The 19,636-nt window shown below is 40.0% G+C and overlaps 1 protein-coding gene across 1 annotated transcript in view; it reads left to right on the plus strand.

Moving 5' to 3' along the window:
- The window catches only part of CELF2 (CUGBP Elav-like family member 2), a 373,570-nt gene that overhangs the window by 300,758 nt on the left and 53,176 nt on the right, over positions 1-19,636 (plus strand). The window contains exons 6-7 of the mRNA XM_084206937.1: positions 5,252-5,386; positions 15,750-15,829. Coding sequence (XP_084063063.1) covers positions 5,252-5,386; positions 15,750-15,829 — 215 coding nt within the window. The remainder of the gene's footprint in view (positions 1-5,251; positions 5,387-15,749; positions 15,830-19,636) is intronic.

Consider the following 19,636-nt stretch of genomic DNA (forward strand, 5'->3'; position numbering starts at 1 on the left):
ACCATTACTAGATTCATCACTCACAGTATTTATCCTTTTAAGGAATTTTCCCTTTTTCAAACAAAGGGGGTTCTTCCAGTCTAATGCTGAAAAATTTACAAACACCTGCTTGACTCTAAGTTGTCTGTGGTCATTAACAACCTACAATTTGCAAATGCTTAAATGTCTTGGATCTGGATTTGAACACAGTCAATACTTTCAGGCACATATCCTGCAGACAGTATGCTCTTCAATGGATCAAAGCATCACTGCTTCAGGGAAAATGACAAACTTCTCTATTTAAAAAAATAAATTATAAGAGTAATCTTATAATTTATTTTTATTGATTTCATTAGTGGAAATTTTAAAAAATCATTTTGAAATTCTAAGTGGCACAACTTTGCCAAATTTGAGGTAGTAATTAGATGCCATATGTTAGCACTAACACATAGAAAAGTTGATAATTAATGCAGGCAGCTCCGGATTCAGGTGTGACTTTGACAGATTGTGTGCAAGGGGTTTTCACAGGCTTACAGCTAGGGATAAAAAGTCTGATTTCACCTTTTCCCTTCTATATGGGAGTAAAAAACCAAAACCAAACCAAAAAAACCCAAAACCTCCACATCATTTATACATAATTAAGTATTTATCTAGTTACTCAAAAAATAAGGCATCTTCTAGGGAGAAAATGCACTCTTTATCTGACTGGACTCCTCAGAAATGTACAATAAAGGGTTATAATTTTGATCTTTCAGAATTTTGAGGGTTTAGAAGAGTGAAAATAAAAGTTATGTTGAATCTTCAGGGAGATTTCCCACAATTATTACAGGGTTTAATTCTTTTGGAGCATTCAGAAAATAATCTCTACTTCTTTATCCTCCTGGGTTAGCACCAGCAATCTAATACAGCTCATTACTGAAGCAAATTGAGTAAAGCTAAAAAATTAGACCCTTCAGGATGTTATTCTGCAAGCTGGATGTAGTGCTGTCAGAAGACAGGAGGCTCAATTTGAAAAGTTCCCCTCCCAGCAGAGACAGATTTCATCTCAGATAACCTTTGATGGCTAAGGCAGAGTTCTGGGTTCAAACACGATGCCCAGGCACGTGTGCTAGGGATGGCAGTGCTAGCCTTGAGGGGGTTAAAAGAGCAACTCTACTCATTTTCAAACAGGTGTCTGTCCCTCTTCATGCAGTGCTCCTGCATTCTGGCAAAGCCCACCCCAAATCCAGCAGGCTTAGCCCTGGATGTGTCACTCACACTGCCCTGGCAGCACAGCCAGCCTGCATTTGTAATGTGTTGGGATGGATTAGAGGTGAACCCCATCATGTGTTAATCAAGAAACTGTGTGGTTTCACACTTTTCTTCCTATAAATAGAACTTCAGGCCTTGTTTACTGTGACCTTCTGGCTCCTTCTGCTCCATCAAGGAGGGGCACTCAGCCACCCCATCCTACATGCTGTTTCCAAACAGTTGTATCTCCTTCATTCCCCCAGAGTGGTGTAAAATACTCAGAAAGTTCAACTAAGCCCATAAGTGAGGTTCAGAAATAATGACGTCACAGGCATGCTAAAAAAGTTTTGATTTTTCTGGATTTTGAATTGTTGAAACCTACCCCAAGGGTGGGAGAGGGAGTTATCAAGCAGCAGTGAAATGCTTTTGAGATATGTGTACGTGTGCTGGCCCCAGCACACTGTTATCCTTCCCCCAGCCTTTTTCCTTGCCTGCTCTCATTGCCCAAAGCACTCGCAGCTCCCGAGCTTTGTGCAGCCCCTCAGAGCTCATTCATTCCTGATGTGCCTGCAGCTGGAGCTCAGCACATCTAGATGTTGTCATGATGCCCAAGATCTGGGAGTTGGCTGGAGGGTAACAGCATCTGTCAATCTACTCAGTCAATGTAAAAAAAACCCACCTGTAATTCACTGTCAGTAAATGACAGGGGAGAGACTCCCATGACAAAGGGAGAAAAGCCCTGTCATGCACCTTGCCACCTTGCTGGAGAGGTGAGACCTGTCACTCTTGGAGGAGCTGATCTCCTGGCATTGCCAACAGCCAGCTGAGCTGAGACCAAACCTGCAGGTCCCTGAAGTTAGGCCAGATGGGTTTAGGCTGCCATCCTTTCCCTAAGCAGAAGCACCTGTCCCAGCCTCAGTGCTTTGCTGGGTCATGTGTGTTTAATCCTCATTTTACTCTGGGTGGGAGAAATCCAAAAGACACGGGAAAATCCACAGGTGGGGCAGATCCAGAGGGAAGTTTGCTCACCTCTAAAAGCATTTGACCCACCCTTCTTGCACTCTGTTGTCTGATTCTCATACCTTGCCTGTGTGCCTGGTAAGAATTCATTTTAGAAAGAAAGAAGTGGCTGACCAAAAATGCAGAAATAACTCCTGAAAATCAGTCTTATCGAGGTGGAAAAGTATTCCTTTCTCTGTATGGGAAAAACTCTTTCAGCCTAATAATATCAGATGTTCTATCAGATGGAGTGAAAACATGTCATTTTGATCTTGACAATTGTCACTTTAAATGTTTTTTATGCTGGGCCTCTAGCCAGAAAAAGAATAGCAATTTTCTTAAGCTTCAACACTGATCAGCACTGACTAATGGCACTGAATGCAGAGCACGTCATCATATCAATATGTTTTCTGTACTCTGAGCATTCTTCATGAAATCTGCATTTTTAAGATGTACAGTACACAGGAGCTGGATGTTTAATTTACTATAAAATCACCCTCAAGCTGCAAACCTGCAAATCATGTTAGTTAAATGGCATATTTATAGGTTTACTACCAAAACCGAAGGAGGCCGATGGGGAGTTTGTCGCCTGCTACTCTTTGGAAAATTAAAACAAAGCCTTCTGTTCCCATCTCATTTCTTCTGAGTCTCCACATGAATCTCTTTGGTTTGAGGCTTTGTCCTGGCACCAAAGCAGGACCCAAGGGATCTCCTTTGGGATGCTGTGGCAGGCATTTGACCAACTTAGCCAGCAGCTATTTTTGAAAGAGTGTTGGAACCTAGCCACCCTTAAGGTAGAGCTGCACACTATTTCAAACCTAAGATCACATTTAAACTGGTTGGTACTAGCTGACACAGAGAGACACAAAATAAGAGGTTCATAACACAGAGCAGAAGGCAATGCTTGGAAATGTGCTTGGCACACCTGAATCCTCATTCACCCAGCCTGACCTCAGTCTGTGGTGTGGAGAAATCCAGGCCTGGCAGCCCAGCTGGGTCCCTTGTCTCGAAATCTTTCCTGCACTATGGCCGTAGTCTGTGGCTGTTGTTGAGGGGACAGGCTGCCAGGGAAGTTCCTCAAAGAGATTGCTCAAGGCAAATAGGAATTGTCTGCAGCCAGGTTACAGGCATCCTTCCACCAGCAGAAGTGGCTGCCTGTACTCCTCTTGTAGCTGTGAGCAAGGCAATTCAGCTTTCCCACCCTTAAAATAATATTTAGCAACATCAAGGTCAGCTGTATATTATGAATAAGATGTAAAGCTTCACAATAAGACATATATATATATATATATATATATATATATATTAAAAAATATCCCAACTTGCAGGTCTTATTTGCAATCACGCATATTCAGCTCCTGATCTGTATATAACTGGCTCATCCCATGCATTCATCATTTCTTAACCCTTTCTGGAGGGTTCACCTGAGTGTGGAACCTCAATATAAAGTGTGAATGAAAATGTTCAGTCCTGAGGAATCTCTGCTGAAGAAAACATCTTCCCCTGGGTGTTAAATTCACACCAATTTTCTTGCAAGCTTGTAGAGTGAGAAGCTGGGATTGCAGGGGCTGGTCTCTGTTTTGGGCTCTGAAAAATGCATGGATTTGGTGCTTGCTTATATAAAAGCTACAAATACTTTTTAAAGTCAGCGATTTAAGGAGAAAATTACTTCAAACGCTTCTCGTGATCAATAAACATGAACCTCTTCCTGTTATTCTTGAAATTATTAAATGCACTGAAAATGTTGAAGTAACAGAAATAAAATCCTAGAAAAAATGGACACAGTTCCTTCTTCCTCAGCTGCAATTTTTTCCATATGACAAACTCGTACTAATACAGAAGACAGAGTTAGAGAGCGAGGGAGGATTCTTTTTTTTTTTTTTTTGTAAGCCCAGAAATGAAAATACTTCATTACAAAAATAATTTGCACAATAATAGAAATAAGTAAGTGCACTGCAGACTCTCTGGAGTAAAGCTTTCCTTCCCTCTTTGCTTCCCCACAAACCCTGACAGTCTGCTCATTAACAGGGAATTGGATTTACATGCCATTTCCAGAGAAGAAGAAAGCACTGGTGTATGTACTGTATAATAAGCACTTAGATTTTTGGTTTAATATAGATGGGTGAGTGCGTTAACATTTTTAAGTTTTTCCAGAGTGAATTAAGTTTTGATGACCTCTTTCATTTTTGACAAGAGTCCCCAGCTTTAGACCTGTAAATTTGGGTTTGATTAATAGGACTGTGTGCATCCTGCTGCAGCAGTCCAGCTTGTGCTGGTGTTGGTGACAGTGCAGGCAGAAAATATTCTACCAATAATTCAGGTAAAGCACGTTTTTCGTGGTGGTTTTTTGCAAACTCAGCATCATTACGCATCAGAGGGTGTTCAGATGATGTCCTGAAATATGTCTTGTGTCCTCCTGAAGGGCAGAGGGCTGTGGCAGTGAAAAAAAAAAAAAAAAAAAACAGCAGAAAAATTTAATGCATTCTTTTTCCAGAGCAGTCATTGCATATCTGCCTTTCCAGCGCTGTGCGTTAAGTTGGCTGAAATTGAAAGCTCAGATAGGAGCTGCTCTCAAAACACTTCTCAGGAATATTTTTCATTACCTTGTATCATTACATGCACAATCCCTTCTTCACCCTCACCCCATCATGATTTCTTTCACACATGAGGGGGATGAGGGAATTTATCTGAATTAGAATCTATGCAAGGATATCTTTAAAAGTGTCTCTAACGGAGGATACTTTCCTTTTAGAAGCCGTGAAAGGGGAGGTGTATGCAGGGTGACTAAGACAGCCAATTAATATGTTATATAAACAGCAGGCACCACTAGAAAAAGGAGAGAGAGAGAGAGAAAAACGATATATTTAGGGTGGGGAAGGAAGGGGGAAGGGAGGTTGTAAGTATAAAGTGTTTGCCTTAGGACTTGTCTTCAGTTACAGAGCCAGACTCACATGACTGGAGCTTGGTTTGATGTGGTAATGAAGCATTGATCACAGCAAAAAGATGAAATGGCCTTTGCTCATTCATTATTTTTATCTTCTAGCTGTGGAAGACAGAAAATTGTTCATAGGGATGGTTTCGAAGAAGTGTAATGAGAATGATATCAGGGTGATGTTTTCTCCGTTCGGCCAGATAGAAGAATGCCGAATCCTTCGGGGACCAGATGGGCTGAGCCGAGGTGAGTGTGCAGCCTGGAAAGTCTCTTTCCTTAAGTGCTAATTGGGAGCTTTATGTCACAGCCAAGGTAGGCAGAGCTACTGTCTGCAGCGAGAGGTTACTCTCTAATACGTCCCACGTGATGAAGGTATCCACATGAACTTTTCACAGCGACTGAAATTATCACCTTTTATTTCCAGTGTCAGAAAGGTCTCGGTGCCAACATATTAACTTGTGTTATCACCCTGTTTGTCAGCTGGAAAGGTTCCTTTGCACCCTGAGAAAACACCCTCAGTTTTCTGCTCTCACAAAATCAAAGTTGCTCCCCTGACCCCATTTCTGCTTTGTAGCACAAGGCCAAAAAAAAAAAACAAAAAGGAAAAAAGGACAGAACTGTAAATGGCTGCTTGAGGGCATGAAGGGTGATGGGAACTGGCCCACGTTGTAGCACTATCTCCTCCATTCCTGTGTTTTCTGTAACTCTATGCAAAACATAGGTCTGCTGTAAGTGAGAAACAAAGAGGTAACCCTGGACCTGAGAGCTTTGCCTGGACAAAAGTTTGTAAAGAGAGTTTTTAAATCTTGTGCCTCTACCACAACCCAAAAGCCAGGGCAGAGGTGTTAAGCATCACCATCAAGGGTGGTCAAGTGGCCAACCTGAACTTGGAAATGAAATGCTGCACAGATTTCAATAACCACTGATCCCTTTTGAGTGCAAAAGTACCTTTTAGGGAAAGGCCTGAAAACCTGTTGAAAAGAAAGATAAATGTATATTGATGATACAGACTGCATCTGAACTCCATGGTATGTGGACCTGAATTTATTCTCAGAGCATGAACCTTCTCAGAATATCAGTGCCAGGGGTTGCTGAGTAGAAAAGGAAATAAGGATAGTCCCATCTCTCAGTGCAGGATTATGCTGTTGTAACCTGACATAGCCCTTTAATGGCACAGGGAGTAAAGTAATTTTAATTGTTTAGCTGTGAAAAACATCACATCTATAGGAAAAAAAAAAAAAAGAACCATAGAAAGTACACAGTTTATGCATTTTATTACATTTTCAAAAGGCACAGAAAAAGGTAATAGCACCCACTTTGCATGTAGATATGGGTATAGATATGGATTTTTTTTTCTTTACTTTTGGATCTGCTTGTTTCTAGTAAGCAATAGGATCCACAAAATTTTGTGCAACAATTTGTGCATGGGGGTTTCCAGTTTCTATAAAACACCTATAAATTTCAGCAAAGGAAGTGCAGGTATTCCTATATATCGAAAGCACATACTGTACTACTTCTGAACAATAAGGAATTGTTGAAAAGCTACTCTTATAATAAATAGGGAGCCCAAGAAAATTATTCACTTACATTTATGCTTTGTGGTCCCCAAATTTTTGGGGCTGAGATGCAGCAATCCCTTTGGGCAAGGAGAGCCTCACAATTATGGCTTTTGCCTTGGGGAAGATTAGGGCACAGGTCTAAAATTGGTTAAATCAATAGCCCAATAAGGAATGTTTACTGATAGAGTTGTGTGTTGCCATTATCTTTCCAGGCCCAACACTGAGGCAAAATAAGTATTTCTGATTTTCACTGATTTCATTGTGTGAGCAGCACAAGGAAAGGATGATGGAAGACACAAGTGGGAAAGTAGCTAATTAACTGCTGAAATAACAAGATCTGCACATCAGATGTTTTGAGCCCCAAAAAAAAGATTTAATTGACTTGTCAGCATCACCCAACAAAGAAATGGATCTTTCCTGGGATCCATAAAAATCCCACTGCATACTTGCTTTAATTCAACAGACTCAGTATAGTAGGAGCATAGAAAAGCTAATTATGAAATCCAGCAGAGTAAGTGAGGTCGGTGGGGTGGTTTTGTTCTGCTGTGAACAGCAATCTCACAACAATCAGGAGCTGAAATTCCTAAGCCACGTCTCCAGTGTATCAGGCAGGGCAGTGCTGTGTGCTGGCCAGCACTGCTGCACAGTTAAAGTGCTGTTCTCTCCTGCTGGAGGCTGAAGATCTCAGTCCAGGTAGGTCACACACCAGCAAGCACAGCAGAGCTGCATCCTCTGCGCCGCTCGGGTTCATTTCGGTCACAATCACGACCGATATTCCATCATGCCCTCATGCCTCATGCCTTGTTAAACTCGAATTGCTTTCTACACACCCATGTTCACACTTCAAAATGGGTTCAGCTGCGCCAACCAGGTTTTCAGGCAGATTTTTATCAGCTTCACAAAACCACCACTCCATGAGAGAAGGCAAAGTGTTGTGAAAATGGTCGGTATTGCAGTTGAAATGAAAAGTGCTGAGGGACATCTGCAGAGGAGGAAACTTGACTGAAAAAGCACTGGGTGAAAAACTGCTTCAGGAGGGAGAATTTACACTGTTAAATCTTTGTAAAGAGTTCCAATCCTTAATGAGTTTTAATTCATGTTACCATTTCCAAGATGTTAATTCCCTTTGCCACAAACATTATTTATTTTCTCATCACCCATCCAGATGTGCTCCCCTCCTATACACAGAGGGGTGAATGAAAAATAGTCACTGACTGAGGAAAACCCTGACCTTGCCATGCCAGAGCCTTCAGGAACTCAGTTCAGTGCTCCCAGCAGTGAGATGGAAATATGCTCCAGTAAACTCTGTTTGGTATCTCTTTTTAATTGCCTAGCAAGTATACCTCATGGTATCTCAGATAAAGAAAAGCTTGAACAGTATCTTCCTTGGTATTTATACCAGCTTTCAAGCTTTCTTAAAGGGTTCAGGCAAATAATCTGCATTACCAGCAGATAGTTGCAAGGAATAGCTCCAGGTTACGTGGCTCAGTAAAACAGTTTTGGTTTGGGCTGGGGTTGGGTTTGGGGTTTTTTCCTTAGTAAAGACTAAAAAGGTATTGGTTGGCTTTTATTTCAGCCCACCAACACTACATCAGCAGCTTTACCCCTGGGAGGGCAACAGTCTGCTGTCAACTCATGGGCAGGATTTAGGGTTGTACTGTACCACATGGGCTCCAGTAGCAAGGAGAAATCCCATCCTGTGGCATCAAGGGAAAATGTAACACTTTGTGATGAGTGTGATAGAAGTGCTGAGATAAAGGGAGAAGGGGAGAGAGATGGAGCTCATTGTTTCTATTGTAGCTCCTAACCAGGAGTTGACAGAACTTTAATATTAAAGTCACACCCATTGCTGTCACTACTCATAATGGACCGTCACCTTTTCCACTCCAAATTCCTATTGTCAGCTGCTGGAAACTCAGCTCTAAAATGAGGCTAAAGGAATGATACAGAGCTCCAGTGGTGGAGCACTGTATTTTAAAGGAACTGAGATTTTTTTTTTTGGCTGAGTCATGTTTTCCCCCAACGTTGCTCACTCCTGCATCTAAGAAATAACCATTGTTTGTACCTGTTGCTTGCTATATTTCGATCAGCTACAAGAATAGGCATTGCCTTCCAAAGGCTCTGGGATAGTCCCTGTGAAATTAGCTGGCTTGCAGCAGGTAATTCCTAGCTGTGAAAGGTATTAAAAAATAAAAATACCCTGTTGGCTGTGGAGATAAAGAACCCAGGGACCCAACAGCCACGGAGGCTGGCTGCCTCTTGAGCAGGGTTCATGGGACTATCTAAAGAAGCTTGCCACTTCTTGTACGATATCCATTATTCAGAGAGAAGGATTCAGCCTGCAGGCTTGTTTAATCCAGCACTTTTTCTGAGGAGCTAAATATGCTTTACAGAAATTCATGATTGTGATATCATGTGCTAAGCTTCATTATCATGAAAAAAGTAGAAGTGAACTGCCTCAGATGATTAAGATTTTAAATCACTTATTGTAAACGGCTTAAGGAAACTTTCAGACCTCCTGACTCCCAGCACTGTGTAATGTCTACATGACCACAGATGCCAACACAGAGCCAGGCAATGAGAGCTGGAGTGTGCAAAAATAGCCAGAAATCCCCAAGTTTCATTTGTAGCTGTGCCACTGATGTGCTGTATTGACCATAGGTGATTTGGTCGCTCATCATCTCTGTTATCCTACTGCTTAAAATAAGGGTAGTGATGCTCCTCTGCCTTTGTAAAATGCTTTTTTTAGATCAGTGGATCAATATCTCTGTATCACTCTAGAAATTATTACCATCCGTAATGATGATAAAAAAAATCCTCTTATCCTTATCACAGGAGCACCACATAGCAAATTATTCTGCTGTATTGCTAAGTGCAGATTTATATATCAGATACCAGAAAGAAGTCAGCTGGGTTAATAGCATGCACTGAAAAAACCTGCTAATAACATGTAGAGAGAGTTGGATATACCATGAAAATTGTGAGAAAGCTCAAAATGCATTTTTCCACATTTTCTAGGCTCCTAATTGTATGATTTTTTAACAAAACATCACCAGGCACATGGGACAAGTGAACATTTCTGCAGACATTGATTACAAGGATTGTTTTTTCATTCTTTCTTTGCTTTAAGAGCAAGTTAGAAATGGAATAGTGAGATACACCATGGTGAGGCAATTTAATTTCTGAAAATCCATTCAGAACTTTCAGATTCAAGGAGTTTCTGGATGAATTAGTAAAATAAAATTAGTATTTGCATCACAATTAATTGCAGGGAAGGATAGGTGAGGGACTTTTATGCTGAGGTTTTCTTTCCTCTAGATATTTACTGCTCCTTTCTGAGCTAAAGTAACATGAAGTGCCAGCTGTGGGAACACCCCAGATTAGGGGTTACCTTCTGAATTGTGTATCAGAAAGTGATGGGAAGCAAGGACATGGAAGTGCTGTGTTTTCAATAGCTCTTCAGAAGCACCTCCATGCCTTACGCCTTTTGCTGCAATGTGGTAACATTTTCATTTTTTCCAATCATTATGGCACATTTAATTTTGTTTTCCCTTGCTGAAACCCTTTTGCAGCTGGGAGGGAAGCAACACATCCAACTGACCAATGTCTCTGCTGGCCTTTGGCCAGTAGCTACATCTCAGATTTCCATTACTGCAGTTTTGCAGCAATCCCTCCCAAGAGGCAATCCTGAAATGAAATAATTTGCAAGAGGCTTTATTCCAACAAGAAGATCATCGAGGCACGGTTAGAGAACATGGTCTTTGGTACCCATTTAATTCTGGCTTTGTGTAAATTCCACTTACTGAAGCCTGTGCTTTGCAGGGTGGGTAATTGAAAGACCAATTAGAAATGCTTCGAGGGAATCATGAACTTCTGGAAATTTAAAATCTACAACCCTGTCATCCAGTCAGTAGTCAAATCAGGAGAGCTGAAGAGCTGAGACACAGTTACAGGATGTGCCTCTTGTTACCTTTATGTGCCTGATATGCATAAACTGAAGGGCTTCACTGTGGCTTTTTCAAATTCTTTTCTTTAGACTGAATTGTTGCACTTGGTCTCAGACCTGTCATTGTGTGTCTTAGGTAATACTTAACAACCAGATATCACTACGGTAAACAATTTGATGTACAATTTAATTTGTAGATGAAATGTTTTTTAGCCACCAAGACAGATTTTTGTGTGATGTCTTCATTAGAAGGCTGTTTTCCAGGATATTCCTTCCTTCAGACTGGGCTGTATTTACACAGGAGAGGAAAAGTCTACTTTGCAATCTCAGCTAGAAACATTTTAACCCAACTAGAGCTTATTTTTATCACACTTCAATTTCCATAGCTTTTTATTCAAGCCTTATCTTTTCCTTAAATAGAAGCCTTCATCTCAGAGGATCCCAACTACTCCTTGCAGGAGTACTTGGCAGCTTTTCACTTTTGTTTCTTTACAGAAATTGAAGAAAAACTTGTTTACAGTGTACTGGGAAGCTGTGGTGCAACCATTACAGCACCATCTGCGCAGCCAGCACTCACAGCGCTGCGCTTGCTTGGGTGCCTTTGAACACCTCTTGGGTCTCCTTCTGTGTCAAAACCCTGGTTTTAGACTGTCAAACAACATCTCTGCATTTTGCATCTCCCTTTGGCTTCACTTTAAAACCTCTGGTAGACCATGGTGGTTTCACAAGGGAGGTTTCTTCTGTAGGTATGAACCATACGTAAAAATGTTCTCCTTCCCTTGCAGCTCACAGGAGTTGATGTTGTGTTAGGCTGGGCAAGAACTCCTGACTGAATGTTTCTCAACACCTCTAGAAAAACCTGAGATGAGAAGAATCACATAAAGCAGGAGCTGAAATGGGACAGAGCTGAGCTTTTTTGAACTATTTCAAATATTCAGTCACTCAAGCAGCAAGGTCTAGGTCAAGGAGGAGGCCTATCACATTTGACTGCTTTTTCAGAATTGTCATTCAGTTTGTGGTGGGAGAGGGGTAAGGAGTAACCCTGTGAGTTTAGATGTTCTCTCAGCCAACATGGCAGATTTGATAAAATTTCTTCCATGCCAGGGCTGGGTGCCTTACTCCAATTCTTCCTGCAGAAAGAAATTACTTCCAGCAGCCTTTCCCCAGTCCCTCATTTATCTGCTGTAGGGGATGAGAAGGCAGCCTTGGAGAAGCAGCTAAAATTGTTAGATCTTCTCTCTCCCTCCCCTTTTCCTTCTGTCAGTGATTCCTGACATTTTGAAACCAGAGCTGATAAATAAGTGCGAGGTGTCTTGTAGGTTGGCTGTTTTTACAAAACAATCTATTTTTTGGTGTAGCTAGGTAGCTGGATGTACAAACTGAAGTCATTTCAAGCCATTAGCTATAGAAACATCCCCCTCTCCATATTTTCCCTCCCAGAGCAGCTCCAGTAAGAAGGGAGTAATTGAATATCAGGACTTGGTGGGGTAGAAGAGAAATAGTTTGCTCGTAGCTGTGGGTCGGGAAGACCTCGTTCCGTGGCATGCCAATCAATGCCATGTTTCAGAGGATGAGGTAAGAGGCCATGGAAATCTTTCTTGTTTCCTTGCACTACAAGGCATGAAATCTGATTAGTCTTGTCCTCTTCTAATTGTGATTTACGGTCCTGAAGCTGGCAGTGTGTTCCCAAAAGACCACTTGCACCCGTGTGGCACAGTGAGCGAGAGAGAATGCTGGAAAGGCTTTTCCCAACCCTTCAGAAACATAAAGAAATGAAATCCTGTGTCTTTGGACACCAACTTCTGATTATATTCCAGTTGCCCAACTAAACCATCCTCCTCCAGTTCATATGTGCCCCACAGAGGAAAATCAAGGTCCTGCCATTGGCTGTGGCAGTAAATACAAGCATTTCAGAACAGCTTTTTCTGAACACCTAAAATGTAAATGCAAAGTGATTGAGTTAAATAGACCAAATCCTATGACATAGGCTAAGCTCCCATCCAGTGTGGCAGTCTGGTCATGAAGGAAAGGAGTCCATAGTTCACACATAATAAAATAGATATGATCCCATATTCCACGCACAATAAAATATATATGCACACATAATAAATAAACAAATGTTGTGTGTGAGTGTCCAGGCTTGGTAGCTGAAAAATAACCATTGAGTGTGAATACAAATAGCAATGTCTGGAAGGATGGTTAAATTAACAAGTGTTTAATTGGGGCACTTGATGGCAAACTCTGAAAGTCTGGGTTTTCAAATAATTCAGAAATAACATTGTCTACTGAATTTTTGCCATGTTATTGAGGTAAATTGGAGATTTACTGTGGAAATGGCCACTGTCTATTGGTGGGAAATGGCCTGCTGAATGGAGATAACAAGGGGACTTAACCTTGTAGCCTCTGGCTGGCAAACCCTAATTAAAATGCAGCCCCATCCTCTCTGTGGAATGCTGCTTCCAAATGCTCATATTCAAGCTGCATAACCTCATTCATCAGGCATTCCCCTTGCCCAAAGAACAAGTTTCTTTCAAATTGGTACAGAGATCTGCTACAAAGGTCTTTTTGCTCCTTGACAAAGGCAAGGAGACCCATGCAAATGGTTTTGGGCTGAGGAGTGGGGAGGAAGGCTTTGCAGTGGTGTTGGGCACTGAAAGTACCCAACAGCTGAGCCCTGTGGATAAAGAGAGAGAAGGCTCAAGGGAGGGAAGGGGCTTTATCTTGAGAGGAATGCAGCCCTTATTTCTCTGCTGATTCACATTTCTTTTGAGACCTGCTAATTGCAACATCTCTCAGTAAGTTACTTGCAGCAAAACTGCTGGGGAGAAATTGTGATAAATGCATAAACTGTGTCTTACTGATTTTTGTTGACATTTTACATGCTTCTCATGCATTTGAAACCTCCATTCAGTAATTGTCACTATAGTACACACTCCTGGATAGTGAGACCCAAAGAAATGAATGGAGCAGTTTCTTGACCATTATCAACAATATTATTCAAGGCTCTGCATGGGGTTCCTTGCCTGCCCTGCAGTATATCTCTATTTGTGCTCATCCCCCACTGAATTTGCAAGACAAGAAATGAATAATGCTAATAACAGAAATGGTATTAAGAGAGATTACTTTGAGACTGATGGTAAATTTGGGCCTGTTTCATTTTAGTGCACAGCAGCAATATGGAATCTAGGAGAAGTACTGTAGATTATTTACCCTTCTAGTGCACATTTTGTCTAGATTGCTGTACAGAAAGCTGGTTTGTTACATCATATTCTTTGACAGAAATATGTTGCTGAACAAGACTAGTATAGCATTATGTAGTGTGGCTAAAGAGTAGTGAGACATCATCAGCTGTTTTGTTACCTAAGAAACACAGAAAGTCACAATGCTGTGGTGAAGTTTGGGTAAAAGAATTTTGATTTATGATTTTATGATACTCATCTATCAGTCAGAGCTACATAAGCCAGCTTAGGTTCTTTTGAATCAAGGGCCTTTACATTAAAGAGAAAAAAAAATACCGCATGATGCAAAAATGCATTGACTTTATTTTCATGACTAGATGTAGTGCTTTTGGGTAATGATCAGGCATTGCTTTCTCTTACTGTTGTTTGATTAAAATGTGAATACAGTCTTGACTTGATAATCTTACCAGGTACACACAGAGCTAAAAAGAAAAGGTATTCTATGCCTCAAATTGATTTGCATAAACCAAACAATCTGTTGCTTGCTGGATTGCAAAATGGTTTATTTTGCCCATTGGCCACAGGGGCAACAATACTGTATTTTTGATGCCAGAATGTAGCTTTCATGCATTAGCTCTAAAATGACAATATGCTTTAGCCTCTCAGTGCTTAGATCTGGTTCATTTGGAAATCTTTTAAGTAGTAATAATAATAATGTTTTGAGGAAATTGAGTGGAACACTAAATTATTCTCTGAAACCTAAGTTCAAACTGTGCAAGGCTAAGGGAGCTGAAAATCAATGCACTTTTAAAGTCATTAGAGATCACAAGTGAAATAAGTCTGTGTTGCTTTAGCTAAGCTTTTAGTGTGCCATGGTATTATTACAAAATCAGCCTGAATCTGCATTAATTTCACAGTCTTTTTCTTTAGGATGCCCAAGGGTGCATGAAGAATAAAATGTAAATCTCAGGAGGCAATGTTTTTATTAGCCAAAAGGGCAGTGAGTCATGCACTGAAAACGTTGACCTGCACCATGCCCAGTGTAGGTATGGCTGACAATAGTAAAAGGGTGGAAAAATAGCCCAGGCATTAGCCTACTGGCTTTTCATTATGATTTTAAAGGCTGAAGAGGGGAAAAAAAAAAAAAGACTGATTTTTTCAGTTATTCATGCACATAGCTTCAGAATTGTTCAAGCTGGCAGTAGCTTTCATGGATCAAAGAACTACACTTGGACCTAGAACTTGGAGAAACAAATACCATAAGGATTCTTATTTTTAAAATGTTATTTTATTAAATGTTGAGATTCCACCTACATTACTGAATTTTGTCTGAGTCTTTTCACAGATAGTCACAGGATACACAGTGGTGTTTTTCTCATTCTTATTTGTATGATACTTCTTGGTGCATCACAGTAATTTGTGATGTTATAGACCCCTTTATTAAATTCTCAGTTCAGCTGTCAGTGACGCCGACGTTTATTCACTATCCACAGTTTACCTACACAAAAGCCAGAGCAAGCAATTGTTAATGCATGGTCTGAATAGATTTAACTATGCAATCCAAAGGCTACATAAAAGCCTTATTTATTTCAAACCCTGTGGCTAAAGAACAAAAACAGTAACAAAACAGAACAAACAAACAAATTAAAAAAAGAAAAGAAAAACAAAACAAAGCAAACAAAAAAATTAAATAAAAACCCTTCTTGTCACCCATCTCCACCTAATTTTTTTTCTTTCATCTATGGTCAGATTAGCAAGTCAGCACTGTCAATAAATAAACTAGAGAAGTTGTTTATTTTTATGTACTACTGAGAACAGTGTCGTCTTGTGGCCGTTCTCGTAGACTGTGTTGGTTTAACAAGCGTCCAACCCTTTTGTCTTGTTGTTTTTTGTCTTTCCTGCTCCCTGTCCCCTTGTTCCCACAGGCTGTGCGTTTGTCACATTTTCTACAAGGGCAATGGCACAGAATGCAATCAAAGCCATGCACCAGTCTCAGACCATGGAGGTACAGTACTGTATCATTTGCCCTTTCTTTGTTTTCTTTGTGCAAATGATTGCGAATGGTAAAGCCATGCTCTCCTGGATCAGATCAGACACATGACAATCACAGATTTAAATTTTTTACCAGCTCGCTCTACCTGTCTTTGTGAAGCTTTATTTTTTCTCAATCACCTAAAAGAGCACAATAAGGCTGCTGTGTGGTATCCAAACACAGCTCTCGATCCTGTTTTCAGTGGCATTCAGCAGAAATAAAAATGCTGTGAATACCACTCCTCAGTCGTACTCAGAGTATCTCTGATGAGTAAATTACCTCTATTTTTAACACACGTTCCCCCTAAGAAAAATCTTAGCATCTTTTAAATAGATTTCTAAGTGTTGTGGTTTGCACTGCTCTGAGAAAAAGCTCAAGAGATGTAACATGGCCACACTGAGTTACTAGTGCATGTGTTTTTCTGCAAATAGAATCTGTTTTTAAGTTAATATTATTTTGCCTTCTTCACATAGCCAATAAAAATGCTAATGATGACAGAGCATATTGCAGTGTGGCACTTCCTGCAGAGCACCATCGTGGCTGGCCCCTCACAAGCAACACTCTTCATTCCCTTCCAAACTGCCTCTATGGCCTCGTATTTTGTCATGATGAGCAGCTCAAAACTTTAAAACCAGTTCACTCCATGTGACTTCAGCTGCTGGCTAACGATCTAGTCATTGGAGTGGTTATTGGATGCCACAGCTTGTCTGGCAATCTCAAAACTTTTTTCAGTCTGTGATTTTTGTCATGGTCTTTCAGAATTTTGCACAAAAAACCGCACAAGTATGAAATCTTTACTTACTCTGGATCTTCTAGCTTATCATTGGAGAGTGCATGTTATACTGTATTATGTATACTGTATCTTCGTGTAGTGATGATTTTTCTCAGAGGTGGCATTGATGTTATGTGCACTTGTTTCTTTTTTTTTTTTTTTTAATTTCTTTTTCCACCAGGACCTTTCAATTTTTATTTTATTTTTTTTCTCTCAGTGATTTTCCTTTGCAATGCTCTAGTCTCCCAAAGCATGCTGGGTGCTAAACAATCATTATTGCGTCATGTCGTTGAGCTGCTTTGTGTAACGAGCCAAGGGGGGACACCAGGGGTGGGAGGGTGGACAGAGGACAAGGAGGAGGAGGAGATAAAATTCAAGCCAGTGCATGAAAATGTCACTAACTGTTTCCTGTATAGTACAAGTAATGATATCAGCATTGCAAAGCTGTTGTCTTTCCAAACATCACGTTTGAATTTGGTTGAGCTTCTTTTATAATCAATGTGTTTTCTTTTCAGTGCAATGCATTTTTAGACCCTGGGTATACAGTTTTAGTAGAGAATCTGCCAATGAGATGAGAACAAATGAAATTATCTTTACTAGAAAGCTGCTGTTATACAGTCTATGCAGTCTGATAGTATATTGTGAAAAAACTGCCACTTTGAGTCTCTGCAATAATACCTGTAGTAATTTGTCTGCCGTGCACTGCTCCATTAATTCAGATCTATATGTTTTGCTGGGTTTGATTCCAAGTAAAAAGGAAATGTTTATTGGTAATACTGTGTTTTACCTATATTTTCCATGTGTATTAATGCATTTTTCCGTCTAGCAAAATGAATTTTACACAGCTCTGCTTCTGAAGACGGTAAAATAAAGACATAACACCTCCCAGACAAATTCTCCCACTCCTCTGTTGTGTGCAGCACTCCAAAAGGGGCTGCATTTTGACAGGATACTCTTAATGAGATTTGCTCTGTAGAATAGTTACTCTTGGATCAAAATCCTCCTCAACGCCTTTAGAGACATCATCAATGAGATCCCCAAATTGGTGAGGCAATTCCAAATATTTTGCCCTTTGAATTTCTGGGTCTTTGCATCACTTGAGCTTAGGCTGAGTCCCTTCTTGGAAAGAAGCTGTGCACCCTCCCTCCCCGTGGAGGAGGGACTCAACCTGACAACAGAAAAATATGAAAGCAGCACCAGCTGTTGGGAAGAAAATGGCACTGAATGGCACGGAAATACGGAGCCATTGAATGAGGAAGGGAGATGCACCTTGTGCTTGTGCTGGAAGCTTCCCCTCAAGCTAGGAAATAAAAATGCATAAAACAAGAATCACCCCGTAGGCAAAAAAAAAAAAAAAAAAGAAAATTCTCACTTTTGCCCATCCTCTTCTGGTGAAAAGTTAAATTGGGTTGACTAGCGTTACATGTCAAACCTCAGCCTCAAACAGTCATCTTGGACACTGGTTTCATGTTATTTTGCAAATAAAAGTGGGTTTAGGGGAAGATATGTAGTACACAATTGCATTTCAACCCAATTACTACAGATTTTTTCCCTTCTTTTATTATTTTCAGTTCTTTAGCATGCATCATTGGCCAAGATGAATTTTCAAAGAGGGCTAAGAAAGAACAATGGGGTTGTTAAGTCCAGATAAACACGTCTGATAGAATAATGCGTTCTCTTACTGCTCTTTCCACCTGACTTACTGACCTGGTTAAATCAACTGATTTTTGAAATATAATTGCTGCTCTAAAGTGTTTGCTCTTCTATTTCTTTTCTGTGGAGTTTTTTTGTTTGTTTGTTTGTTTGTTTGTTTAAGTCATTCAAATGCAGCACCAGTAGAAGACACTAATTTGTTATCATGGAGTAAATTTGATACAACAATAACAACCCTTTTCTCATATAGAGCCACTTGCTAGATATAATCTCAGTCTTCAGAACGTTTGCTTTCTTGAAAATGATGAAGTGATGAAATATAGAGCAGACAGGGAAAAAATGAATTATAGATTCATAAATTGCAGAGATATTGTTTTTATACAATTTACTGACATTTAAGCATTCATAAATATGTCAGCTGTAGTGTTGAATGCTGAACTACCAAACTAAAAACCAAAATAACCATATAATATTTCTTCCTTTGGTACTCATTTCTATTTCTTTGGAAATATACTTGATTCTCCTGTACATCCAGGCAGAAGGCAGTAAGTTCCAGTCGTTCTTAGCCCAGCGCTACCAAGAAGGTTACTTGTATAAGACAGAAACAGCTTGCTTTATTTTTTATTAGCAAAACCAGAAAAATCTGTCTCACATCCTCTACCCCCTGGCTCCTTTTTCTTTCTTCTTTTTTTCTAAATGATCTTATTTTTAATATTAGTATAAAAATCACTAGAGAGAGGTAATTGTGTAACAAGCCGACTCCTTCATAATCTTTATTTGATTGCTGGAGTGTTATGGATCTCCTTTCTTCCTCACAGAAACACTAAAAGACATTTTTACGATGAAACACATAGGAAAAGAATTGGAGGTGGAATAATAAACCACAAGCGATGATTTTCTAAGATAATTCTAAAGAAACAGTGTTGATGGGGAGGATTATTATTAATATTATTATTATTATTATTATTATTATTATTATTATTATTATTATTATTATTATTATTATTATTATTATTATTATTGCCATTTATTTCATCATTTTATCTGATGATTGGGAATATTTTTATTACTTGTCCTGGTGTGAGGTTTTTCAGAGAAAAGGTACATGGCTGCTTTTTTTGTGATTAATTGAGGACAGGAACTTTTCTGAAGATGTTCACAGTGATGTTGTGAGAGCAGCCATGGAAAGAGTAGGTGAAGTAGAACCCTGCTCTGCACCCCATGTTATACACTTTGGCTCAAGCACTGCTGTGTTTCTTGGACTTGAGTCACTTATCAGTCCTGCCATTGCGTTCACATTGAAGTTAGACAAGAAATTAGTATAACAAAGCATGGCAAGGGAAGTTATTCATTGG

The sequence above is a fragment of the Fringilla coelebs genome (genome assembly GCF_963513975.1).
Source record: "Fringilla coelebs genome assembly, chromosome: 5".
Lineage (NCBI taxonomy): Eukaryota > Metazoa > Chordata > Aves > Passeriformes > Fringillidae > Fringilla > Fringilla coelebs.